We start from the raw sequence: 27,888 nt of genomic DNA on the forward strand, positions 1-27,888 counted from the left end.
AGAGCAAGGAAGAGGAAAGTTAATGCCTGACACCAGTCTTCTGCTGGAGAAAGAAAACCTGGGGTGAATATTTGGATAATCCATGAGAACAATTGAGCCCACTGGTCTCTTGAAAACCAAATTGTGTTTCTGACTGAACCCTTTGCCAGCAGAAACGTTGCCATAAAAAATTACTGAATTGCCTGCCCAGAAGGATTTTTTGGTTTTAACCCTGTCTATAACCCTCAAGGAGAACATAGGAACTATGCTAGCAAAAAGGGCATACAAAACGTATTTTTAAGTAAATGGTATTTTCCTGTGCTTACAAGTTAAAAAACGTATACATGTAATTGCTGTTCAGTCACAGCACTTGTCTTGGTGTCCAGAATTCTGCATCTTATTAAATTATATATGCATCAGACATAAAAATCATATTTATGTATCTTTTCCTAGTAAGGCTTCTTGAATTTATGTTTCTTTTCATGCAAACCATACAATTCTCATGAAAAATGCATGGGTTTTGTTGATGCTGAAGAAGCCTTCCCTATTCCAGGTTGAGCTTGTTGTCCATCGACCCTAGATCCCCATTACACTCATTCTTTAGCTAAAATAATAGTGTCTGTCAGGGAAGTGATAAATGCCAGGCGTATGCAGGCTGGGGATAACGGTGCTGAATTACCTTGGGCAGTTTCATGACTGGTGCCAAGGGCTTCTTTACAACATTTAAAGTTCACATGGGAGAAATGATGTTTTTATTAGATGTGTTTTTCTCATTGCTTTTAGGTAAAAATTTGATACAACATAATGTGAAATGAGCTGCACCTTTCAAATAATCTTAAATACCTGAATTTAAAACCACATATAGCTACACAGATAACATTTTAAATGTATAGCTATATAGATATATTTTAAACCCGAAGAGGCCTCTGATTGTATTGTTTGACCGATCTAACATAGATTATTATTTCGCTGTGAGATGTTCCAAAGCCAGCAGACTCTGTTTATGTATGTTTTTTGGAAGCTCTTTTTATTGCTGTAAAGAAATGGTGAGTTTTTTTAAAAAATACATATGTAGGGTACTTGATAACTAGAACTAGAAAATATTATAAAGACAAGAGTCCTGCGGTATTAGGCAGAAGGTACTTGTTGCAGAGTGTATAAGCCCGGTTCACTGGCAGGCTCTCTGCTGACTTCAAGAGCAAGGCTTGTGGTGCTGTGTTAACTGCATGAAAATACAAACCAGAAAATAATGGTGTATCAGCACTGAGCTGCTTTGAGGCTTGAAGAACGGCTTGTGTGCCCCTAGTCTGTAGGCTTCTACTGGCCACAGGACAGCCTGTAGTTTGTAAAGCAGTATGTGTTGCAGCTGTGACCCAGAAGTGTCTTTCCAGCTCCTGAAGCCCAAAACATTTATACAGGATTTCTCAAGGGAGTCCTTGGACAGTATCCTCATTGCTATATTTCGCAGCAGTAGCACCACTGGAATTTGTTTTTATGAGTGTGTCTCTAGAAGCTGTTTATATTTCTCTTTGGTCTTTTTGCACAATGTAAAAGTTAAGGTATTAGTGTATCCATTTGTGTATAAAGTATTCTAACTTTCTTCTGGTATTGGTTTTTCAAGCTTAACACTCCCTCAGGAAATGTGAGACATTATTTTTGTTCAGTTTTGAAGGAACTCCAAAGGAAGTTTTACTGCTAACTCAAAATACTTAATCATTTGGAAACAAGGACACTGAGCTGTATACCCGGAGTGTGCTGGTGAAGGTGCATGGACTTGCAGATGTGCAAATCAAAGGCAGAAGACTAGAGAAGCAAGTCCACCATGTCTTGCATGTCTGTTTTTAGTTTATGAAAACACTTTGTAACCATCAATCCATAACCTGTAAAAGCTATGCTTTAACCTTACAGAAAAATGTGAAGTGTGAAAGTAATCCCCTTACCCTGTGTTTTGATTTTAACAGTTTTCAATGTTTGTTTTCACAGTGCATTGATAACATAAGGTGCAATGGTTTAATGACCATAGTGTTTGAAGAAAATTCTAAAGTCACAGTGCCACATATGATCAAGTAAGTGCAGCACTTTTTTCCCCAGTGAACAAAATAATTTGTTGGGGTTTTTTAATAGACAACACAAAAGAAAATATGTGTTTGGAAAATAAAACCTTTTAAGTTATTTTTTTCATCATTTTTGTGGAAGGGAGTTAATCCTATCCCCAAATATATTTTTTCAAATCCCTTTCTTGAAATGGTAGGGATGACTCAAAGTGGTAAACTCAATTCACAGTAGTAGACTACATAAGATCAAAGCTCAGATTTTTCTATTATTTGTGAAGTTGCATTCAGTTACACTTCAGATGAGTAATTTTATTCTCTGATAGCTTTTCTATGTCATACCATCCATAATTTTATTGAATATATTTTAAAATGTCTTCAAAATTTAGATTACTGCAGACAGGTTTCATTTTCCAAGGTATTTTTCATATTAGTCGAAATTTTTCTTCTCTTTGTTTCTCTTATTTTTAAGAAAAAAATATTTTTTCTCATAATTTTAACTCATCACATTAAGGTAGCAACATTATTCATAAACCTGCTTCCTTCAGCCTTGGATTCTTTAATTCATTTATTGTAAGAAGTGTTTTTTATTCATAGACAGCAATTTTCTGTACATGATTCCAAGTTTTTAACACTGTTTTACCTCTTGGACCCTCTACAGGTCTGTATTTACATGAGTTTTACACTATTATCTAATATAAATACTAAAGAATAGAACAATAGGGATAGAAATCTCAGTGTTTTCTTGCTTACTGTTATCTGTCATTAGGCTATTTCTCTGATTTTGATGTACTCTGTACATGAAAATTTCTCAAATGCCTCTTCTGCAGTTGTTGCGTCTCCTCTCTTTGTATATATTTAGAAATGAAAGGGAGATAACATCGCTGAGTACACTGTTAGTGCATGTACCTTTGATCCCTCTAAAGAAGGCATTTTATTGTCTTCAGTTTCATTCCAGGAACTCTCCAGTGTGTAAAGACTTGTTACCTCCTGAATGTTAAAAACACATTAATCTGTTTTCAGATTGTAGAGTACAGCAAGGTATTAATCCCAACGTTAGGAGAAAGGAATCTTAATTCTAAAAACCATATGGGATCTCAACCACAGACACAAATTTGGTGTTCTCTTTCTGAGAGTCTGCTCATCTGATTTTTAGCACATATTGACTTTTAGAGTCAGATGTCTTTGGATGAAATAAAAACAGTTTGTCATTTTATGAGGACCCAACTTAACAAAGAATTTTCTTGTTGTTTCTTTTATGTAATGCAGAAGTGTGTGGAATATCTTGATGCTGTATTCTAAGAAAATCCAATCATGTTTAATGAAAACATCAGGAAGCATAGAAGGATGCTTTACTTAGTAACTGTCCTCTTTTCTTACAAACTAAGCCTTCAACTAGATAAAATTAAGCAAAACTGAATTCGGAAAAAAACCATCATGAGTAGTGTTATGTAAATGATTGATTTTTGTTTTGATGTCCAAACAAAAGTTCACTGAAACAAATCCTCTCCATGGTTTCTGCTTTGAAATTTTAGATGTTTCATGCTGTCTCCTTTTCCTTTTTCAAATGAAAAGTAATTCTTGGAGCCTGAGTGCATGTGTTATCTTGCAGGTGGGCCTTAAGTTTACCTAAAGTTGTTAATTTTGCTGTCTTTTTGCTAGAGTCCATTAGTTTATTCTGTATATCAGCAGAATAGATGCCAAGCAGTCCACTATTATTCTATAGGAAGCTTCTAGTAATGTTGGACTGCAGGCCACAATAGCCTGAAGGAGGTAAGAAGGGACAATTGTGCCTCTTGTTCCATTTAAGAAATTTAAGCATCATTAATAGTTTCATAGACTTTGAAATGTAGATTAGTCATTTGCCTCAGTTATGGCATAAAATATAACTGAATAGAAGCCAGTATCACCACAGATTAAGAGCTTTCTTGTTTTGATGAAATACAAGAATGCATATATATTTGCTGCTTTGATGTTGACGGGAGCAGCTAAAGTGATACTACTACTGTACCATAATCACTCTTTCTTTTTGGTAAAATTTCTACATTTGACTTTTTTATAGATCCGATGCTCGTCTTCATAGAGATGACATCGATATCTGCTTCAGCAAAACACTTAATTCCTGCAAAGTACCCCAGATCCGTTATGCAAGCGTTGAGCGCCTTTTGGAGCGGCTGACAGACTTGCGATTTCTAAGTATTGATTTCCTGAATACTTTCCTACATACTTACCGCATATTTACTACTGCAGCTGTGGTACTGGAAAAACTTTCAGACATATACAGACGGCCCTTCACTTCCATTCCTGTCAGGTGAGCTCTGGGGTTTTTCCCTTCCATCACGGGTTTCTTATGGAATTACTATGGTGTCATTTGTTGTTAGGGTTTTTACCATGATTTTCTGTTATATAAATAATCTATGAAGAAAGTTCTTCCTTCGTAAATAGGACGTAAGTTTTTAGGTAAGTCTATCTCGGCTTTCTGCCCAGGTTTTGATGACTAAGCATCATACAGATTTTGCAGTGACATGCAGATTTGCACAAAATATGTTAGTAAGCATTTTCACTTAAATCTGTTCAGCGTTTGTTATTGTCTGTTGCCTTTTTTTTTTTTCCTTACTCTCAGGTCTTTGGAGTTATTCTTTGCCACCAGTCAGAACAACAGAGGAGAGTACCTGGCTGATGGGAAGTCACCGCATCTCTGTCGCAAGTTTTCTTCTCCTCCTCCGTTGCCACTCTCCAGAACTTCCTCACCTGTCAGAACCCGAAAACTGTCATTGACCTCACCACTGAATTCAAGGATTGGTGCCCTTGACCTGTCTGCTTCATCTGTGGCAAGCAGTCCTACCTCGACCTACAGCCCAGCCACCTCCCCACCACCAACGGGTAGCAAAGTACCCCTGGACCTTAGCAAAGGGCTGTCCTCACCTGAGCAAAGCCCTGGCTCCGTAGAGGACAGCTTGGAGAACCCTCGTGTTGACCTCTGCAACAAGCTGAGGAGAAGCATTCGAAGAGGTATTATATACCCACAAAATACTGAATGTTACTTTTGAGAAATAGGGTAGCCTCTAAGGTAGGCTTGGCTTTTATCACGTTACCACTGAGAAGTTCTTTCTCATGCCTTTTTTTTACTCCTGATCACCCTAAGTTGTGGTGTGAAACCAACTACCCTGTTTTCTCTTTCTTCTCTAGTAGAAGCTGCACTGTGTTGTCCGTTTCCACCACTTTGTGGCTTCTCTGTAGGAAAAGCAGTATGGCAGAATAGCCTTCTCTGTTGTGGTTCCTGAGGTGAAAGGTTTTCAAGTTGTACCATACTACAGGGAGTAAAGTATGAAGTTAGTAAGAAATAGGGGTATGAAGACCTAACAGCTTTGACTTGTTTACGTAACAGGGCTAGATTTTCCAGGAAGGTTTCATCACTAATCCAAACAAATAATTTATGTGATACACTTGGTACATTGGTGACATTCATGCCACCTGGTTGTTATGTGTCCAGAAGTTAAATTTCTAAAACAGATTAATGTGCAAATGCCTGTTTTCCTCTAGGGTTTGTGTAAGGCACCTTGGAATAGGTACTGCTTCCAGTGTGCTAAAGTTTGTTGATGCAGACTTCAATGTAGGCATCTAGAATGGGATCGTTGTACTTACAGATAGCAAAGCAAGAAAAGTAGCTCTAATCCCATAGGATGCATAAGTGCAGGCTTATTTCTCATTGCTGTTTGGGGATGGAGGGATGGTGTTCTGAATTGGAATAGAAGCATATAGTAATTTTTTGTGTTGTTGTTACATTAAACAGAAAATGAGGAAATAAAAAAAATGCTATTTTATTCCTAAAATTCATGTTTAGAAATGGTCTTACATGACCTGGCTTACAGTCTGAGGAATTTGAGCTGTAGGTCTGAAGGAAATGTTGCACAATTTTACTTGCAAGTACTGTAACAATGAAAATTGATATAGCCCAAGAGGAAAGAAGGAAAAGATTACCAAACATATACTAAGAAAAATATGATTGAAGCATTAGGTCTGCTGCTTACTGATGAATTGAATTAAGTGGCCTGGTAAGAAATTTGATGTTGTATTACGCAGAGGAATTGTTTGAATGTGGTCTACTGTTTAAGAAAAAATCTTTGTAACAGGCAGGTTAGCCACGTTACATTATAGGAGTCTATACTTGCCCATGCTTTATGCTTTCATAAAATGCCTGTTGGCTTACACTTAATCATTGTATTTCTGTATGCTGGATGTTTTCAAATTAATAGCATAACAGATTATTTGTATGTAGAAAATACAGTATTTACTGTGTAGAGTTGGGCAAATTCTTCTTGTGCACTACTGTAACCACATTTAAATCAATGTAATAGCACAGCACATCCCAAAATACAGGCCGTGCATTAAAATTAATTGTATACAGGCAACTGCAGTCTTGGGTGTAACTTTTTTGCTCTACAGCGTAAAGTAAACCAGTAATGAGTAGGTTATTCTGGACTAGTATTAGCACTAGGCATTGTTGCAGAGGTATTCTGATTTTGCATTCTAGTCTGTCAAAACTGGAGGTGTCATCTGGGCAGCATGAGGAACATTTGCAAAAGGCAAGAGCCTCATATAAATGCTATATTGCTGTCTGTACAGTGTCTCCAGTCCCTTTGGGGATCTCCTGCTGAACAGTTTGCACTCAGGTTGGAGGAATTTGCAGCTAGATAGCTCTGTATTGCAGGGGTATGTCCTTTTGTCACCCAGCTGCATGTAGCATGTTGAGGAAGAGGAGCAGGTTTAAAAAGAAATGTACGAGGAGAACGGAAATGTGTAGTAGGAGAACTACACAATGCTAATCTGCATGTTTCCTATGATACATAGTGAGTTTCTAGGTTTGGAGGCCAGTACTGCTTAATTAGGAGCCACCACTCCATCATAGTTAATACTGTTGCTCTAGTACTGCTGGATTTCCAAGAAAACAACTATGTCTTTGTCTAAATCAAATGTAACTGTACAAATCCTGTTCCACAGGACATATTGCTATGGTGATGGTTGCTCTCCTTGAATGTTGTCCATTTATGTCCTGGAATTTCCACCTTCTTTGCCTACTTCCAAAGTTATTGTTCGCTTTCAAAGTTTCTGTTTTCCAAAGTTTTTCTTTACATATGTTTTATACGTTCAATGCTTATGCTGCAGGTGCAGTTGTTGTTCATATCAAATGTAGGATATATTTTATGAGCTTGTTTTCCCTCATTTCAGAAATAGTATTTCTACCATTTATTTTTTATTCTTCTGGTAGGAGAACACCTCCATGGAGTAATCTTCTCTCCAGTGCTGTTGGGCCATTTCATGGGGCAGTTTTTGATTAGATGTAGTTTATCTATTTTGAGAATAATCAAAAGGATTGTTTTCCCTAGCTCATATAAAACCTGTGAGTTCAAGTATCTGTATTACATATGCATTTCTCTGCATATTCTGCTGACTTAAAGTGCAGTCTTATCCAAGTTATTTTTAAAACTGACAGCTTGGCTGGTTTTCACCAAGTTCTTTGTTTATGAGCTTTTGTATGTTTATGTCATTGCTACAAAACTTTCCCAGACCTTTAACTCCATCCAGAGGAAAATCATTGCTGGGTCTTCTTAATGCAAAAGTTTCATGGAAAGATCCAGAAGCAATGCTGTCTAAAACAACTACAAGCCACAGATTAAATATAAACAACTTTGTGTTAAATGGTATTTAGAGGTATTAGGTTGGTATTGAAACACTGGTATTAAGTGCTATTAATTAATGGCCATTTTTCAAACAATTAACTTTCAGTGAAGCCCCCTTTCATGTACAGATTCTTTTTTATTAATGCAGTACAGCTCAGATTGTTCAAAGCCAATAATTTGCAAATTTTTTATGTTTTGATGGTTTGATGTCTGTAAGCTGGGAGTCCTGAATCACACATATACTCTATAATGTCTGCAGAGGGACTCATACCAAAAACAAACCAATGACTACACTTGGTGCTTTAAAAAAAACGTATCTTAAAGACCCGTAGTTCTCTATGGCCTCTTGATATTTTTAAAGAACATTTATACTTTATAAATACATTCATAAGAAAAATATTGGTACATTAATTAACAGAGGTTGTTACATATTAATTTAAAATATATAATATACTTTATAAAGAGTTGTAAATTACGCATGATCATACCAGTATTAATATATATTCTCTTTTAAAGCAGCAGTTCTAGAATCTGTGTCAGTGGACCGGACAATTCCTGAAAGCACTTCAGCAGTGGATACCACAGAGCTTTCCCCATGCAGATCCCCTTCAACACCACGTCATCTCCGCTATCGCCAACCAGGAGGTAAGAACCTGATGTTTCTTGACTCTATCAGTCACTTTAAAGAGGTTAAATGCTGTAGCTGTAATCTTTGCAGGATACTAGAAAAGAATTAACGCTTGAATAATGTCAGGTATTAAAAAACCCCAGCCTGTTACAATGTGAATTACGCTGGTTAATTTATATAGTAATAACAAGAAACTTGGAAGTGTATCGGGACGTTGGTGTGAAGAAGTGTTCTTACATACCTTGAGCAGGATGTGCCCAAATTCAAGACTAATATTAAATCAGTCATATTCTCACAAAACTCTCAAGACCTTGACAGATTTTTTTGTGGCTACCAAGGGGACGTATTTTGGGCACCATACATACATACGCAAGACCCGTTATTGTCAATGGGGAGTGACTGTGTCTGTTTCTTTGTATAACACTGAACATTTACAGATGGTGTCACATTATTCACTTGAAAATCTGAATAAACTGCTCAGTTGAAGAGGAAAAGTGAGAGCTGGAGCTCCTCATATAGCTCTCACATGGCTCTTTGAAGTCATTAGCTGAGCTGTGAGCTATGTCCGTGAACACTGAAAATGCTGCCATCTCATGCAAACCAGATTTCTAGGCACTTATTTCATGCCTGGGATTAAAACAACAAAAACAGACCAGAGTCTTCTTGACCGTTAATAAGTTGCTGAGACACTTTAATTTTAACCAATAGTAATCTTCTGTTATTGGGCATGTTTATGGTGAGATGGCAAGATTTGAGAGTTGGAAACTGGAGGGAACAGTGCCATACTATCTGAGTACTAGTCAGAAACAATGTTCTCAGACTCCCTGTAGAGAAAATTTGATAAATTTTGCCAAACTGCACTCATCCTAGGCAGTGACCTGGGAAAACATGTGAATCTAGTTATCAGAAGTTGGTTAACATGCTTAGTTCTGTAACATGATTTTTTATTTAGGTTAATTTTCTGCCATTTTTGGGGGGTTTTTTTGGGTTTTTTTTTTTCTTTTTCTCTTTGATTACTGCTTGTTCCTTACCTTGACAATGTCATAGAAAAATTTTTTCCATAGCAACATTAATTATGCTGACCTGGAAACAACGTAAATCATGAATATGATTATGATGTTTTTGTTTCTTTTAATATAAAGTCCTCTGGCAATGAAAACATAAAATGTTCACAAAGTATAAACATTAGTGAGTATTTTAAGTACTATTGAAGTATTATTGTTGCTTAACTTGAAAAACACAAGTATGTAGAAGTTGTTAACTTTTATCTGTCTGTTCCCTTCACAGTACAAACTGCTGACAACAGCCACTGTTCAGTTTCTCCTGCTTCTGCTTTTGCTATTGCTACAGCTGCAGCAGGGCATGGGAGTCCACCAGGTGAGAAAAATGTGCCATATGAAATAGAAGTAACAATAACATATCTAGGTCTCAGAAGGCGAATATTTCGTAAGAAATCTGAGTCCTAACTAGCCTCTGTTTTTTTACTTTAATCGGCTGGTGTTTTGAGTCTGAGATCCTGCCCCTTGCGCGGACATTGCAGTACAGCATTCATAGATAATTGGAGCCTTGGCTCCTAGTTATGTGGTTATTATGAAAATATTTTTAATGCAGCACATTTAATTAATGGTGAAACTGACCCATAAGAATGACTAAAACAGCTTAAGACAGGCCATTCAGGTACGTCCACCCTGTTGCATTTTCCACTGTGGCAGTCTGGAAGTTTTGGCTGATGAAGCAATTTATGTCCCGAAAGAGTCAAATAATCTTTTAGGCAGTTTATATACCATCCTGTCCTGGGGAGTTGCCAGCAACCATCACCATGTGTACTTGAAAGAAGGAAAGGATGAGAATGCGTTCAGAAATATCTTCTAGAACAAAACATGAATCCTAACAGATGAAGACTGCATACTGTACTACATAACCTTCAAGAAACTCATATGAGCTCTGTGCCTTTGTTTTGTGTCCTCTTAAGTTGATTGCCAAACTGTTCAGTGAGATTTTGAACTGTCATGGTATAAACCAATGATAGTTTTTCCTCTGACTTAAATCAGAATTATCTGCTCATCATCTATTGGTTGAATTCTTGTATTCTGTCCTTAATGTTAACCTGAAAGATCAATATGTAACACATATGTAATCTGCTAAACAACTAGATGATATCTTCCTTTTTTTGTATTTTGTTGGGGTTTTTTTTGTATTCACTTACAATTTAAGATTTTATTTTGAAAATTGAGCTTTTTTATGTCCAAGGTTGGTATACATAAAAGCAGTGGTACTCAGCTAAATTACTGCAAGTGTGGACTATATATTCCTTGGAAAACAGCAATGTTGTCTACTGACTGGAGGTGCAACTTAAAATATTTCATTTAAGTTTAGAATTTGCTTGCTGTCTTGCTGTGTACCCTTTGCCGTATTAATATCTTCCACGAACTGAGTCCTGTCCGAGATCATGTTACAAATAAAAATCAACTTTTTTAAAGTCCACAAAATCACTTTCACTTTGCATTGACACTCAAACCCCACAGTTCCATAGTTCTGCATAGTCCAACTGTAAATTAACCCCTGCCTTTTTTCCATTGTAACTGTTGGAATGTCAAGAAACTGCTTTGAAGACCCTAGTCTCAAAATCAGTCATGAAATTCTATGCAAGTCAGTACTTCATCACCAGTGAGTTCAGTGGATTTTGTACCCAGTGTGTCTAAAGCTGTGGTCATTTGCTTGATGGGTGAGTAAGCATCATGAGAAAATAATTTCTGGATAAACACAGATCAGTGCTCCTGTTACTCTTAATGTACTTCCTGTGATCTTTAGGAGATCACAAGAGAGTAAAGTTCAGGTTTAGGAACTTTATGAACCTGTCACAAACATGTATTTAGTAAACTTTTTTGAAGTATGAATATCCTTTGCCTTTTGAATCAGATGACACTGCCAAGGAATCAGTGACACATTTTGCTTTATGAATTAATTCCAGTGTGTTTCCAAATTGTTCAAAAACTGCAGTAAGAGTGATAAATAGTTTTTTCCCATGGGACCAATTCAGTTAAAAACTACTGCTTTTGTATTGTTAATAGCACAGGTTTTCAATATTTGTCATATTGAAGTATGAGAGAAAATCTACAAGTATGCAATCAACTGAGGGAGTATCAAAGCATGAGGATGTTGAAAAAGCAAAAAACATGTCTAATATTCTTAAGTACTTTTTTGTGTAGCTGTTTAAGCTGGCTCTGCATAAAAGGTCATTCTCCTGGGTGATGTGAAAAACAAGGTTCTGCAGCAAATCTGACAAGAAAAGTGGGTGGTGGGGAGACTCAGGAGACTGGCAGCAGCAAGGCTGTCCACCTGTAATCAGTATGAAAATTCAAGGCTACAAACCACAGCTCAAGCCGCTGAATCACCTGTTTTGTAACTTGATGCAATTAATCATGCTAGAGGTGGTATTACAGTTGCAGAGTCATGCAGTTCAAATTTGGGTAATTCAAATAATTTTATTTCTTCCCCATGTATCTGTTGTCATTATTATGTGGGTTTTTTAAGTAATGTCTTTTTTTCCCAGTGGACTCCTGTCTCTTTCACTGCATAGGATGGACATGATTCCTCAGTGAATCAGGTCTGGGTAGTGAATGAGATTTATGCTTTTTTTTTTTTTTTTTTTCAGCTGCTCCTTGGCCTCACTGCTGTAGACGTGATGTGTGCCATTTAATATACTCCTACATGGAACATAAATAGAATGGCAGGTGAAATTTAGTGTTGAGGAATGCTAAGTGATGCTCATGAGGCAAAACAGTCTGAGCTCTGCACCTGCAAGGATGGGCTCTGTGCTGGGTGCTATTGCTCAGGATGAAGATCTGAGGATTACAACAGATAGTTCCCTTAAGTGATCTTAGTGCTCAGCAGGAGCCAAAAAGGTGAAGGAAACATCAGGAATTACTAGAAAAGGAACAGAGAACAAAGCAAAGAAGATGATTATGCTACCACAGTACAAATCCAGAATTTGCGTGCATCTTAAAGACTATGTGCAGTTGTGATATATCCTGTTTGAGATGAGAGGATGAGAGCTAAAGAAGGCTGAGAGTTTGCAATCAAGGTTGAGTGGAAGTATGAAGTGGCTTCTGTGCATTTTAAGTTTAGAGAAGAGATAACTTGGAGGGTTGGTGAGAAAGTTCTGCAAAATCATGAAGGTCATAGGGAGAGTCAGTAGGCGTTGCTTGGTTTTTCTAATGCAGGAGGTAGGAGGGATCAGGTGAATTTCATGAAGCCAAGGTTCAAGACAAACACAAGTTTTTGGTTCTTTGTGCAACAAATAGTAGGCCTGTGAGATTCTGCTAAGGGTCATTGTGAAGAGGAGAGACTTAGCCAGGTTCAAAAAGTGTACAGCTACCTGCAAGCAAGAGTTGTTAGTATTTACTAGACCCGCAAACTAGAACAGGTGCCGGAGCTGAAATTGGTTGTAGCAGAGTATTAGGAGGTGAGAGTAATCTGTGTGTCTTCTGTTCTCTCTGTTTCCTGAAGCCTTCTGGCTTCTGGCCTTTTTTTTTTCTTTTGTTCATTTGTTTGTTTGTTTTGTTGTGTTTTCCCAAGGTGTGCTATCTTAGCTCTTCTCAAACTTTCCATCTTCCAGTTCTGACTGTTCAGGGGTGCATTGAGGCAGTCAGGTTAACAGGCTCATTGGAAAGCCCTATAGTCACACATTCTACCAGAACCAGACATGAAGAATATTTAATAACTCCCATGGAAAGTGCTGGCCATAACATTTTAGAATTGCTGTCACCACGCATGTGGTTAAGTTTGTATACTGGTAAGTATGCAAAGCATCCCAGTATGATGGCTTTGCATATCTTGTGACAAGCACCTAGGGGAACACTGCCCATGTTGTCCTGTCTGCAGGCTGCATGACACCGCAAGTCACTTGATGGGAAGCCAAAGTTGAAGGAATTGAGGATTTTGGTCTGCTTTAGGTATTGCTGCACTTCCCCCTTAGGATGCATCCTGAGTGCAGTGCGTATTGGCGATGTTCTCATTCTGCTCCATCCCCACTGTGTGGGGATCAGTGCTGTGCTTCAGGGACCTTGACGATTTTTGGGGCATCCTTGTCTGTTGGGCTCATGTGTTATGTGGGTGCATGTGAGGTATACATGTAGGGCTAGCAGGGTCCTAAGAACAGCTCGTGCTTGGGTTGCCCTGCCACCCTATATGGTGCACTAGTTTATTAGCTGCTGAAAAGGAGGTGCTGGGCACTACAGCATGGCTCTGCAGCATGCAGAGCTTCCTGCACTATATGGAACCTTTCTCTGAATCAAGATGGTTCAGGTTCTTATGCCCTTCAGCAGTTTCCTTTTAACTTACTGGTTTTGTTGCCATTAATTTTAGTTATTTTACAGGTATCTGCTTTTACGATACCAAGCTATACTGTTTGTTCTATTGTTTAGTCCATCTGTCTAGTTAAATATTAATCTCTACAAATCTTAAACATGGTTTAGTCTATTCTTTTCCAGAAAATCTGCATATTACTTGTTTATTTTAACAGCATGATAAATAAAAATAAGAAGTGAAAGTATACAAAGTTAAATAAGTCAAGCCAGTTGCACAGCTTGGTGCCTGCATGAATGATTATGCACAGTAGGGACGAATAGAGCATGCTGTGTCTTTTACATGTGCTTTCTCTTTTGAGGGATGTGAAGGATGGCTGCATGGCTTATGGCTTGCTGCCATTGTAGTGCTCTGTCACCATTAATAAGTTGCTGCACATCTTCATTCTCTTCCCAGTTAATAAAAATAGGATAATAATACTAACACTAACACTTTTATAACATAGAAATAACAGGTCAAATCATCTTTATTCTCCAGTATTCTACAACTTTCTTTCACAGCAATAAACTGATTCTTCAGCAAAGGGAAGCGAACAAAGTTATGCAGGCACCCTCCTCCAGAACAGTGAAAGGTACCCAGTTTTCATGACTGAATGTAAAGTAGTATAATCTCAAATTGTTGATACAGGGACATGTATACCTTACTTACTGTGAATTACCATCTCCCTTCTGATGACTATCATTGCTCCTAGCACTCCTGTTCATCTGCTTACCTCTCAGCGTGGTAGATAAACCCTGAGAAAGCACAAACATATGCCTGCTCAGAGGCATCACTTACTTGAGCTGTTTCTTTCCCCACTGTTCATATACCTCTAGAAAATTGGTTCTTGATTTCTGCTTGAAATCAGTGACAGCTTCCAAAAGTGGCACAGAAGTTATCTAGCAGTTCTGCTCCGATGTCTGTCTTATAATATGGAAAAGTCCTACAGAAATTTTAATGATAATGGTCTCATCCTAACAAATGTCCTGCTAATCTCTTCCTTTGGCTTTGCAAAGACAGTTAGGTAGTACTTAAGTGGAACTCCAGGGAGCTGCAGTGAGCCCCATCTCTTCAGGAGTGATTTCCTGCTCTTCTCTGAGAGTCTTGTCACACAGCCAGTGTCAAAAAAAGGAGTGAGACTGGTAATGTGGGAGAGGAACCTCCTGCCAAAATACTCACCAGTCATTTGTAGTTTTGCTGCAAAAATCCGACAGATGTTACAGGAATTCAGTAACAGCATATATATATCTCTATATCTATCTATATCTATATATCTATATCTATATCTGTATAATGTATACAGCACCCACACAAACTCTAGCACTAGATAAAAACAATTTATATGGAAAAGCATTTCTTTCATCTGTGGCTGGTAGAACTTGCAAATTTCCCTGGCTTCTCTTTGTACAGTTCTTTCAAACATGTTATGGCTTTTTATCCTCCTTAACTTTTTATGTCTGTTGCGCACAGAATTGGAGCACTCTGTCAGGATCAGTAAGGTATCATGCACTGGTTTTTAAAGAAAAAAACATCTTTTGGTGTTCATTTAGGGGAAGTGCTTGCCCTGGGTCCAGGTCCTCATTAATACTCATAAACTATGAAGGTGCTTTGTTTGACTAGAAGAGATTCAAGCTTTACTTAAAATCTCCAAATAGTTGTGTGAATGAAGCCAAATTAGCAAAAGAATGCTGTGTTGTTTTTGTAAATAATGAATAAAATGAAAAGTACTTACATAATCTTAGCAGCCATACAAATTTCTTCTCTGTCTGACACAACTTGAAGAAAAATAGATATGTTAAATCGATTGTTTTATTTTGAAACAGTTCTGCTGAACATGGGCTTAAAGGAGATGGTTTTGACAAAAACTTAAATTCAAGATCTAAACTGATTTTGTGTACTTTTAATATTTTTTATACTTGTAGCAGGAAAAGATACTGAACGAACTTTGATAAGCTTTTTTCTTCCTCAGCTCCAGTTAGAGACCAAAAATCTCCCAACATGGAGAGTAAATGTGAGACAAGAAGCAAATACTTAAACCCAAACAAAGGGATTGTTCCCTAATGAACATAGCAGCTTTATTTCAACAGCTCTGTCATCCGATTTTGAGCTGGGTATGTCAGTGTTTTCCAGCACGCCACATGCTTCAAAGCTGCCTTCCTCCTCCTACAGCATGCTGATCCACACTGTGGAGAATGTACCATTTCTCACAAGAACAAGGTGACATGTTATGGGAGAGGGTGGGGGTGGGATGGAAGCTTGTGGTTGGCAGGAGGGCCTGGCTTCTTTAGGATAAGCATTTGTTTTTTAAAACACATGTGGAAGGGAGAGGAGAGAGTGAGAAAGAAGTAGGGGGAAAGTATCTCTGACAAATATGATTTGCACGTAGGAAAATCTGCCCCATGCTAGCAAGGAGGAAAGGTGGCTTTATTGTCTCTGATTTTAGTGATTTAAAGGAGCAATCCAAGTAACAGCTTGAAGCTTTGAAGCATCTACACAAAAATGAATTGCTTGTATACTATCCCTTTCAGTTAATTGACTGCACATATCTTTGCTCCTAAATTACCTTTGACTTGAGTTATTTACCTGGGTATTGTTCAGGAGAGAGAATTTTTCTGAAAGCTTCTGCATTTTGCAGCTTCTGCCCTATCGAGGAACATCTCAAAAGGTCTCTCAAACAATCAGCCTGCAAAACCTTTCTTATGCAGAGAAAGTGCAACCAGCTCCTTCTCTTTTCACAGATCCACACTGGTGGTTCAGGGAAGCAATCTTAATCTAAATTGCCCTTGGTTTTAGGCTAGCAAAACTGATCAGCCTGTTTACCAGACCATTTTCTGGTATCATCTGCTCTTTCATAGCTCTTACAATCTGTCTGCAGAAGTGATCAGACTGTCCTTTGCAGCTGGAGCAGATTCTCAACAAAGCAAGCGCAAAAACTGCTCTGTTAATCTACTACTTGCAGCTGCTAAATGCCAGCAGGATCTTCCTTCAAAGCAATTCAGTATGCCTGGGCATTCTAAAGTACCTCCTGGTGCCACTTCCATGTGCTGCCACTGAGTAGTTTCCACTGTTGAAAATGCATTTAGTGCAGTCTGTGCGTTCTGGATCAATGGTCCTGCAGTCATGTCACTGTCTATGGAGGGATCGAATTCCTTTCTTAGTCTTAAACCTTTTATAAAAGTTATTTAGACGTTGCTTTCCACTGATGATCAGTTATGCATTAGTGCATTAATTATATGCTAAGTTATGCATTACTAATGGAAAAAATACAGAGGGAAGTGTGTAATCCTTTTACAGTGTAAATGTCTGATTTATTTAGACTTAACTATTTTTGTATCCTTGATCACTCTCTGAGATAAAACTTTGTAGACCCTTTTTGAACTTTGTTGGACCATTTCTGATGTAAACCTGCCAAACTTCGATTTTAGAGCAGTTAAATATGGTTGAGAGTAAATGGTGCGGAAATACTTACACGAAAGCGTCAACTATAAGAGCCAGTGATTGATGGGAAAGTGTCAACTTCAGGAGCTTCTGAAATGAATATGGGAAGTCCTTATCTCCTCAGAGGTGCTGCAGGAGTTTGTCTGCTGTAATATACCCCAACTGTAACAGCAATAACAAGAATAAATGGACTTTTGTAAATTACAGCTATGGTTTCCAGAATGCCATACTTCTTGAAAGCTGCATAAGCACTGAAGCTGGGCATGATGAGTCCTGTGAGCTCTCAGTCTGACACACTTTACCCCTGCTTGATTACTGTCACAGTATTAGGTGGGTAAAAATTAGCTAAAACTAATAATTCATGTTTCGCAGAGATCTCGATTACACAGTGGGCCATGTATAGGCCTCTCCATTCTGGTAAATCAGGCACAGATTGGTAAAGGCTGACTGCTTATTTTAAAAGACCAAAATGAGAAAGTTTCACGGAAGTTTTTAGCGAGAGCTACTGAGCTTATTTTAGGTTGTGACCAGTGGTGCTATACTGCAGTCATTCAACTACTCGCCAGCTCCCAGCGTGACAGTATTTTTGTTTTGTTTGTTCTGGCATAAGCACTAACTAGAGTAATGGAATGACACAGCTTGTGCCAAATGATACAAGGGAGATGAGAGCCTATGTGCACGTTCGCGTGTCCCTGTGCTTGTAGCTGTGTCTGTGACTGTGCCAAGGGGAGGCACTCTAGCTGTATGTACTGCTGCGAGGTGCGTTCAGCACTTAAGCTGGATAATGTGACCTGGGAGATGTACCATGCAAAATAATGAATGCATACACTCGCAGTGGGATCCTCTTGATCCCTGAAATGGAAAAGCTCGTAGAAACACACATTATGCTTTAAACTGATACAGTATTTCCTCAGTCGTTACCGTCTTGCACACGGGTTGATGCAAGTACATAGTTCCACATTCAAGGATATCAGCTATACTGTTCAGGGAGTATTTCCCTAATTCTGAACAGAGGAATAATAAAGTGGCGTTACACAATTATATTTCCTGAGGCAGACATTCTGGAGTAGGCAGCTGAGTTAATATGGAATTTGGTGAAGATCAGAATTAAGCAAGGTTTGTAAAGGAAATTACTACTTTCTTTTTTCCATCATGAGACAGCAGGCAGAGGTTTCCTTGCTAAGATGAATGTTATGTGAAGGGTGAGCGGTGTCTGACGGTGATGTTGAGATGGATTCTACATTATGGGGGTAGCTGGGTAATGCACTTCTATGTTGTGCTGTACGAAATGCTTCAAATTACATTAGTGGTTACAAGCTAACCTTTGGAAAAGTAAATATTTCTGTCTGGCTTTGTACATAAGTATCCATATTTAAAGCAAAATTGGAAAATGTGTGTCTTTTTCTAGTTGATTTTGAGCATGATGCCATAAACACTACTGTTAGTTACAGTAATTTTGCACTCCAGTAACTTTCTGGGTTATAACATCTCATTCTCTGTAAAAGCATTGTGGATTTTTTTCCTTATGAAGCCAGACCTGAAAGAAAAGAATTGTGATGGTGACACCCCAATCAATAATCTGGATGCAAAGAATTTCATCCTTTTGAATCTGCAGCTTATCCCAATGCGACTGCTTGTCACAAGTAACTTGGCACACCTGGGTCACAAGTATCATGAAGACTGTTTCTGAGCGGCTGGAAGCAAACCTCAATTCTAACTGTACTTCTTCAGGTCATGGGTTCCCACATGGAACTTCGGGATTGAAGTTGAGGGCATCTAGCCTTCTGTTAGAGATAGGAGATGCCATCAAATCATGCCTGAAATTGCTGTTTCAGGCATGCTTATCGATCCTGCTTGTGGCGTGACCCTCCCCAGTCCCTGCTTTCTATCAGGAATCTCAGATGCCTAGTTCCAAGAAAGAAAAGAGTTGTTGTAGGCTTTGTTAACCTCCCCTTTATGCAGGACAACCGATTTTTTTACTTCTTGTTTTTGTTTGACTAGTGGCTCTAGCTGGGAACTGGGAAAGTGAGTACTAGTTTCCTCTTGGGAATAAATTTTAATGAGATTTCCAGACATGCAGATTCAGAGAGGTTTGATAAGCATTGAGGCTTGAACACTGAACCTCCTTGGAGTTGCCCATTTCAATTAAAAAACTCCAGGTGGGAAGTACTCATTGACTTACTCTACAGCTAACACTGTTCCCCATTGAAAAAGCTTGTGTAACAGGTAACTGCTGGCGTAGACCCAACCAGCTCTCCGTCGTGGTGGCTGGACGGTTGTCAGGAGTTGCCCAGATGTCGTTACCAAAGTAGAGATGGCCAGTGCTAATGTTGCGACCAGCCCGATGGGCCAGCTGTGGTATGTGGTATCAGCGGGGCTGGTGATGAAGCCCCAGCACAGCAGAGAGGCAAACTTGCTTTCTGTTCCAGGCTGCATTTTTAACACTTGTTCAACATGTTGTGTTTATGAGACATTTGTGTATGTTCTTCTCCTGACTGAGGATATTTTATTGAGAAATTGCTAGCAAAATGAAAATAGAGATTAAAACTACTTTGTTTGGAATCAGCCTTCTAATTCAATAACCCTCAATGTTATTCCTTTCCTCTGGATATTCACCTACTCCGTAGTGCATTTGAAGAGTCTTCTATTTTTGTTCCTAAATTAGGAGCCCTTTGAATTTTAAAAAAAATTGTTGCTTAGCAATTTTAGATAACTGGCTAGACATTCATGTTCAAACTAAGTTGAATCTTCCCTTGCAGTTTTCTTAGAGCAATAACTTTGAATTAAAATGATGGCTTAAAAATGAAGGCTAGTTTATGTCTCAAGTGATCCCTGCGCTTGGGAGTTAAGAGCCTGGGGAAGATGATTCCCACCCCATCCACCCCCCCTGCTTTAGCAGAAATTTGGGATTCCCTTATTTTTTATGTATTCCTCTCTCTTGAATTAATTTCTTACTTTAGTTTATTAGAGGAGCTGACTACTCAGGAAAAAAGTATTTGCGCTGGACATTTCCTGAGTTGCGACGCTGTGAACAATGGGTTTCCTGACCTATTGCACTAAGTCCTGAGCAGGTGAAGGGAAAACTCTCTGTTTCATAGACATGTGCAAGCAAACTGGCACTGAGAGAAAAATTCCTTCTTCATCTAAGAAAGGAAACTAGTACCGTCCCTATTCCTGCCCCCTGCCCCTAAATAGGTCAGAACAATCCTACTGCAGCTGACGAGATGGGATGTGTTGCACATGCATTTTCCAGTGGTTTAATTGAGCTTCTCTTGCAAGCTCTTTGGTGGTATTTCCTTCTGCTCTCCTACGCCAAGGAGGAGAGAAGCTGGAATGAAGCTGTGACCACTGCATGCAGGAAACTAGCCCTCGTATGTTGACGTTGCAAGTAGGGAGTTCAACCATCTTTGGGTTCCTAGCAAGGGCAGGTTTGTTTAGCTTCCCTATTGTCTTACTTACATTTGGTGCACCAATGGAGAGCGTGGGGTTGGGAGAGAAGTTTTGGGAGGACATTTTTTTTTCCTTTCCTTTTTTTCCCTGAGTCTAAGCATTGCTTGCATAATTAATACTTGTTTATGCTACTATTGAGTTGCTTGATTTGTGGCCCAATCATAAATGGTCTGGAAGCTGCCTGTGAGATGGACATTTTGTTCAGAGATTTTTTGTTGACAGATACACATCCTGCCAATTTTTGTTTTGCATGACGGTCAACTATCCATTCACAGATGGTCTGAAAAATGATACATTTGGCTCATTGCAATTATCACCTCCTTTCCATTTAAACTTTACTCCTATGGTCATAAAAAAAGCTAAATAATTTTGCACACTACTTCCTTTAGCTTACGTAAAAAGCCCAGACCAACTAAAGGAAAAAAACTCAAAAAGCATTTTTTGTTGTTTTCTGTTTCTAGCTGTACTTTGCCATAGACTTTATTTTAACCTTTCCTTTGTGGCAGGGGACATTTTAAAGGTCTGAAAGCTTACTTTGAATAGTTCTTAAAATGATTGCAAGAGTTATGCAAAAAGTAATCTGCTATACTCTTCATATTGCTGATAGAGCAGGTTGAGAGTATAAGCCACCTGTAATTAAAGAAATCGCGGGCTAGGGATCACTTGAAATGCAAAAATACATCAGCAGGTAAAAACTGCTTTTGTGTTCCCTGAAGGCTAACAGACAGCAGGAACATGGTCAAATGCACTTGGCTGATGTTCAAATTCAAACAAATATCAGCTGCAGCGTTGCCATTCTTGTCATTATTCATAGAAGATAGTGCAAACAATACTGCAGTAAAAAAAAAGTGTCCAAGGTATACTAGAACAGTCACAAATATAATTGTTAAGATAGGCTATTCTAAAGGCTTTCCTTCTTTGTCAATTGTTGCCTGTAGTTCTTTGATATAAATAAGTCACAGGAAAAAATTCTGCTGTCACATTCCACATTTGTCATGATATTCTGCAATCTGTAAACACAACTGGCAACAGCAGCCTTTTAAATTCAGGATCTGTTCTTTTCTTGGGATGTATCTATAAATAAAGGAACATGATTTGGATGTTTTCGCCTAAGACTTCACTAGAAGAACTAGGACTAGGGGTTTACACATGCATGCACACACATACGTGCCTTGTATGCAAAGAAATATGATTTTGAAGATGTGTGCAGGTACACCAAAATTTAACATTAGGTTTTGGTGATGACATTAACTTCTTGTTGGCTCTCTTTGTTGTGGATGAAAAAGGAAAAGAACAGGATACTGTCCAGTGGTATGGAGTTACTGCTACTTAGATTTGTGAAAAATATATCCTACAAAGTGCAGTAGTCTAAAGCTCCAGATACTCGTCCCTGGTGTTGTTACAACATACATAAATGCTAATGCATGCACATGTTGGTTTTTTCTGTCTTTAGTAGAGAACTGAGCAGTGCTGTTTTCTCTGAGCCCATGTATTTATCACAGTATGCCAAAAATAAAAATGCAGTCTTGTATTGCTGCTGAATTTTAGTTTAAAAAAAAAAAAAAAAAAGCAGACTCTTTGGTGTTTTTTACTTGTAAGATGAGTTACAGATTTTTTATAACAATTTGTGTGACTTGTAACTGCAAGTGTGTTTTCAGTTTTTAGCAATTTTTAAAGGTTTTCTTCCAAGTGTGAGACTGATATGGTCTCCTGAGACAATATCTCACTTAAAAAAATAGAGAATTCGTGAGTGTGTACCAGTTATAGCTATAGCAGTAACCCTGTTTTTAAGGATTTTAAAGAACAAATTTTCAAACTTGAACAGTTCTTTGAGTTTAAAGGGATATTTTCAGTCTTTGTGGTACTCATGTTTTAACCATATCATCTCATAGATAACTGTAATTCTCAGAGCAACCTTAATGTTATTATTAGGAGTTAGAATAGTATCTTCATCTTAAGCATATTCTTTAGCCAATTGCCTTTTTTTCCCATCCATTCAACTAAAATTATTTTGCTGGGCTGTACATTTTTAGACTTTTGGATTTAGTTCAGCTTTACAGCATAATCATGACATAACTGCTTTATCTCGATGTTGTGTTCTTTAAATTTCTCTGATTAGAAAAAGCCTTTCTAAAGCAAGAGTCATTTAAAAATAGTTTACCAACCTTTCCCTTAAATATTTTGCAGAAATTAAACAGTCACTCTAGCTCTATCTGTGTTACACTATTGTACATCAGCTGGTGCATGTGAATCCATGGGATTTACCTTACTAAGACTATAATCCCTTGACTTGATTTGATAGTTAGATTGTGTTTGTGGTGGAGGCTTTAGGTAGAAGAATCAAATACCTCCTTGGAATTATTTCTGACGTGCGTGGTTACAACAGGGATTTTCGGTGGCATATTTCTTAGAATAAAATAATTTCATATGTCGCAGGGACCAGTGAAAGTGAAATTAAAAGCCTGAAATGCATTGGACATTGATTTCTTCTGCTTTTTAATAGTCACTTCTTCTGATGCTATATAGCTTTATAACACCTTATGAAACAAACTCAAACCTTGGCATGGTCGATGGTTACATATACTTCTTTCTTAATCTGAGGTAGTCCAAAGATCATGGCTAGACTTGATAGCTTCTACTTTCAAGCCTCAAACTGCTCATACAACCTGCTCCATTGTAAATCTGAATGTGTACACTTGACAATTACTAAAAAAAAAAAGGAAGAACTGTGTTACTGACCAAAAATGCTGTTTTGTATGCAGTCAGTGGGAGTTCATCATCTTTATGCTTTTTTTTTCATCTCATTTAACATGGTCTTCTTTTCTAGCTCTGCTGGAACTTCTCCAGTTCGTCAGTTGGCTAGTGCATGGCAACCTGATATCATAATCAAAGAAATGAAAAGGAGAGCAGAATCACTGGCAGTTTTGATTTCTTATCAATATTAGGCCACTTGCTCTTTTGACGCATTCCTGTGAAAATGTGTGAAACCCAATGACTTGCTAGGGAACACATGACCAATTAAGATGGGTATCTTTAAACAGTCATCCAAACTTTTGTAGGTATGTCAAGGAAAACTTTCCATGATTAGTTTTTTTGTGCTGCATATATATTAGCGAGGCTTTTATTTTGTGCTGCATATATTGAAGAGGCTTTTTCAGTTTTAATCTGTGGATGAAAACTGCTCTGCGCCAAGCCTGGGGTTTGTATTTATTCTTTATCCAGGTCAGAAAGTAATGTTGGTGTTTGCCAAGCCTAAGCTTTCAGGATTTGAGCCAGGCTGGATCATGAAACTGGCCTACAACCCATAAGCATATTTATCAGAAGAAAGGAAAAAACCCCAGAAAACATTTGACACTTTTTTTGATTATTTGTTGTCTGTCTTATAAACTGTGAATGTTCCCCTTCCACTTCCTTGGGACTTCGTGGGGTTTGCTGTGACCTCCTCAAAGGCTGGAGTGCAATTTTCTCTTATGTTAGATCCTAATGCAGCTTCAGTGCATGATTCCAGAGTATTTTAGTGAAATTGGCACATAAAATCTTCTGAAATAAATCTTTTTGCTAAGGAAGACACCAGAAACTTGTTGAAGTCACTCTTCATAACCTCGAACAACTTACTCCTAAGTCTTGTGAACAGAAAATACTTTTTGTGTAGATAAACATTTAAAAATAGATGTTTCATCAAACCTTTTGAAAAATTAATTACTGTGGACAGGAATTGTGTGCTGCTGTATTAATATAGGAAAACAAAATGCAGAGAATACTGTAACTAGACTGAGGGGTTTTGACATCTTAAGTGAAATAGAAAAGCAAATGTGGATAATTTAATTTCTTCAACATACACAGTGCAGAATTTAACATAATACAAATTTACCTCTTGTGGGAGGTGGATTTTAAAGAGGAAATAATGTAAATTGCTGATAGAGTCAGGTTTGTTCAGTAGAACAAGAAAAAGTGCAACAGGATTTTGCTCTATGGATTTCTTAGTAGCTTCTGAGGAGAGGGTCTGTCTCACACTGACATGTGATGAGACCTTTGGATCTGGTCCTGGGTGCAGCAGTTCCAAAGGTGGAAATGCTGATGCATCCTACCTGCAGGCATTGATTGCCTGTGGTTTTTTGCTTTATGAATAGGATAGATAATGACAACTACCAGTGAAAAATGCTTTAGGCTATCACCAAAGAAGAGGTATCTATGTACAAGGTATTGTCATAATTTGTCTGCAGATGTTGAGATTTATGTCTATTCGGTACCTTTTTTCTAAATCTTTGGTAATAGTGGAAGCTATAAGAATATTAATTTTCATTATAATGCACACAGGAAAAATGTCTCAAGGTGAAACTGGATTTTGCATAACATAATCTGAAGCCAAGTACATGAACAGTGATGAAATTATATTGAAAGAAGTAATTCACTGAAACTAGCAAAGCTGGCAGGTTAACATTGTGTTTGACAGACTGTGGTAGAAGTTCTGCATCACCGGTATGTGAAGAAACTATTTGTGGAAGCAGTATGTACTAACCTCAACAGATACTGGGGAAAAACATTACTTAAAAGCAGCACCTACTAAAGCAGCTGCCCACTAAGATGATTAACGATTGGAAATACTGCTGATATTTCTAGTGTAGAAGGATTATTTCCTTCAGGAGAGAAGCAGATATTCACCGTGGAGTATTTCAGGTTATTTCACCATGGGGTCGGGATGTGGGCAGTTCCAACCAGAATCCTAATTAAAATACTGCAAAGGTTGGCATCCTAGTAGATGGGACCCTTCACCTCTCTCCTTCCCTGGAACCATAGCAAAGATGAACTTAGGAGAAATCATGCCTACTTTCCTGCTGATTTAAGCGTAATTTGTGCAGTTAGCCCCCAAACTGCTCGGTGCCAAGGGTAACACGTGATGGGAAGGACCATTCAAAACTGCCCCTTTTAAAGATTCATTCCACATTTGCTTCTGGATACATTTCATCTGAGGCCTGGGCCAGGGGGCTGGGGCAGGGGCTGGGGCACCAGGCCTGGGGGGGCGGCTGGGGGGCTGGGGGGGGCAGCCTGGGCAGGAGGGGGCTCAGGGGGGACCTGGTCGCTCCCTACAGCTGCCTGGCAGGGGCTGCGGGCAGCGGGGGTCGGGCGCTGCTCCCGGAGAACAAGTGACAGGGCGAGAGGAAACGGCCCCAAGCTGCACGGGGGGGTTAGCTCGGGTAGCGGGGAAACGTCTTCACTGGAAGGGTGACCAAGTGCTGGAACAGGCTGCCCGGGGAGGTGGTGGAATCCCCATCCCTGGAGGTGTTTAAAGCCTTATAGATATGCTTAGGGACATGGTTTTGTGGTGAACTTGGCAGTGCTAGGTTTTACGGTAGGGCTGGAAGAGCTTAAAGGTCTTTTCCAACATAAATGATTCTATGATTCAATGATTTTATTTTGTTGATCTTTCAACTCACCTAGATTTATGGACTACATTGGTAAGAGCGCCACGAAGTACAAGTCATGGACATGAATGATATTAAACTACGGACTGTATAGTCAGAGTTAAAAACTGTTCCTAGCTCCAAAACGTGTAGGAAACATATATGGGGAATAATAGAGCAGATGCAGCAATGCTAAGAAGTTCATGGAAACTGTTCAGTAGGACACTTTCTGAGATACGCCTTAAAGGTGTGATGAAACCCTTGTTCCTTGCAGATCAACGTCTGCTGTCCGTGGGTCAGCACCTTTTGTTTTAGCCACCTACTAGGGTTAAACAATGGCAAAATTTCATATTGCATACTTTGGATAGTCAGTTAGTGCAGGCCCAGTTTCATCTTTACATATGGACAGGTGGAGCAGGTGATGTGGGGCCCAGAAAGTTCCTGGCTGTCTCCTGGTTCTTTGCTGTAGGCAAGATAGCTTGGAGTTCATGCCTGGCTAGCACCACTGCCAGCTGTTTCAAAAGGAGACAGGATTGGAGGATTTGGGCTACCTTTTGCGGCATAGACAGCAGCAGACGCATGGGTTATCCGTAAGTGGTGACATGAACATGCAGAACCAGATAAGGTTGTATACTGGGCAACTGGAAATATGCATAAACAAGTGGGCTTTGCATGTGGAATAGTGCAGTTGTGGTGGTGGCTTAGGGTTTTGTTTGGAGTTATGTTAGGAGAGGATGTGGTGGGCAGAAAGAGAGAGGGGGAAGTGCAGAGCAGCAATAGAGCTGATGTGTTAGAAGGAGTTTGCACTGTGAGAAGTGCAGGAAACACCAATGGCACCACCAAAGTTCACCGATGCTTGGATAGCTTCTGAGTGGCTTCATCAGATCTTAGTCTATGATCATCTCCCCTTTGCAGTTTCTGTCCCAAAGTCCATGTGGCTTTGAAGGTTACAAGGAGCAAAAACAACGCTAGCCAAGGACTTGATTCTCCAAGTTCCTTCTTCTGTATTAATGCAACTGTGCAAATAAGTTTGTATTGGGCTTTTTAAAATGTTTTGTTTAGAACTTTTCTATTAAAGTTAGAAGACCAAAAAGTAACAATACTTACTGATCGCACTTGTTTGCAGCTGACATTTTTTCCTTTTTATTGAGTTTTGTAAGATCCTGAAATTAATACCGCTGTTCTGTGCAGTTTGAGTGTACTTGAGTACATTTGATCTTAGTTGTTTTCACCTTTGTGTTACTGAAAAGATCTATTCAGTGACTGTAACAACTACTGAGATTTCTTTTGCTTTCACCTTCAGTATTCACTAACTTTTCTTTAGGTTAATAATATGACATAATTACCTTAGTACCAGGAATGATACAATCCAGTGCTTTAAATGGTTGGGGGTTTGGCTGTTGCTATGCTGACTGGAAGGGAGCTGACAGATGAATTTTGAATAGATTTGCTGGTTATCTATGTAGGTATAACTTTACATTTATATAGTTTTCTGATACGCAGGTGAATACATCAAAAAATGGTTGTCATTTTCTATAATTTTAATGAAAAAAAATGTGTCTAAATCCACTCAAGCTTATCTAGTGAATAGTAGCAGTTTTTAAATAACTTTTATTTTGTGACTAATCTAATTAATTTGTGCCCAACGGGCATTTTAATGATGTGTGGATGGTAACCCTTTCTACTGCATGCTGACAGTCCTGGTGCCCGCTTCGGTCACAAGTCAGTTCAGAATTGAACCGCCAAGAGCCAGCGGTGTCCTGAACACCACCATTCACCAGGTTCACAATTTGCAATGGCTCCTGGTGGTAGGCCTAGAGAAGAGGATCATATGCTTCGCTTCTGCAGATGTCTCAACACTGGTCAGTGATGACTTGCACACCTCTGCCTTCAAGAAGGGCAGTTCTTCATCT

At 38.7% G+C, this 27,888-nt stretch overlaps 1 protein-coding gene across 2 annotated transcripts in view; it reads left to right on the top strand.

Annotated features, from left to right (window-relative positions):
* Window positions 1-27,888, top strand: part of RASGRF2 (Ras protein specific guanine nucleotide releasing factor 2) — a 131,736-nt gene that overhangs the window by 68,184 nt on the left and 35,664 nt on the right. The window contains exons 13-17 of one of the 2 annotated variants that reach the window (XM_037374318.1): window positions 1,963-2,045; window positions 4,093-4,341; window positions 4,654-5,042; window positions 8,228-8,356; window positions 9,627-9,716. In XM_037374318.1, coding sequence (XP_037230215.1) covers window positions 1,963-2,045; window positions 4,093-4,341; window positions 4,654-5,042; window positions 8,228-8,356; window positions 9,627-9,716 — 940 coding nt within the window. The remainder of the gene's footprint in view (window positions 1-1,962; window positions 2,046-4,092; window positions 4,342-4,653; window positions 5,043-8,227; window positions 8,357-9,626; window positions 9,717-27,888) is intronic. The other variant, XM_037374319.1, reaches the window with a different exon arrangement.

The sequence above is a fragment of the Falco rusticolus genome, chromosome Z, assembly GCF_015220075.1.
Source record: "Falco rusticolus isolate bFalRus1 chromosome Z, bFalRus1.pri, whole genome shotgun sequence".
In the NCBI taxonomy this organism is placed as follows: domain Eukaryota; kingdom Metazoa; phylum Chordata; class Aves; order Falconiformes; family Falconidae; genus Falco; species Falco rusticolus.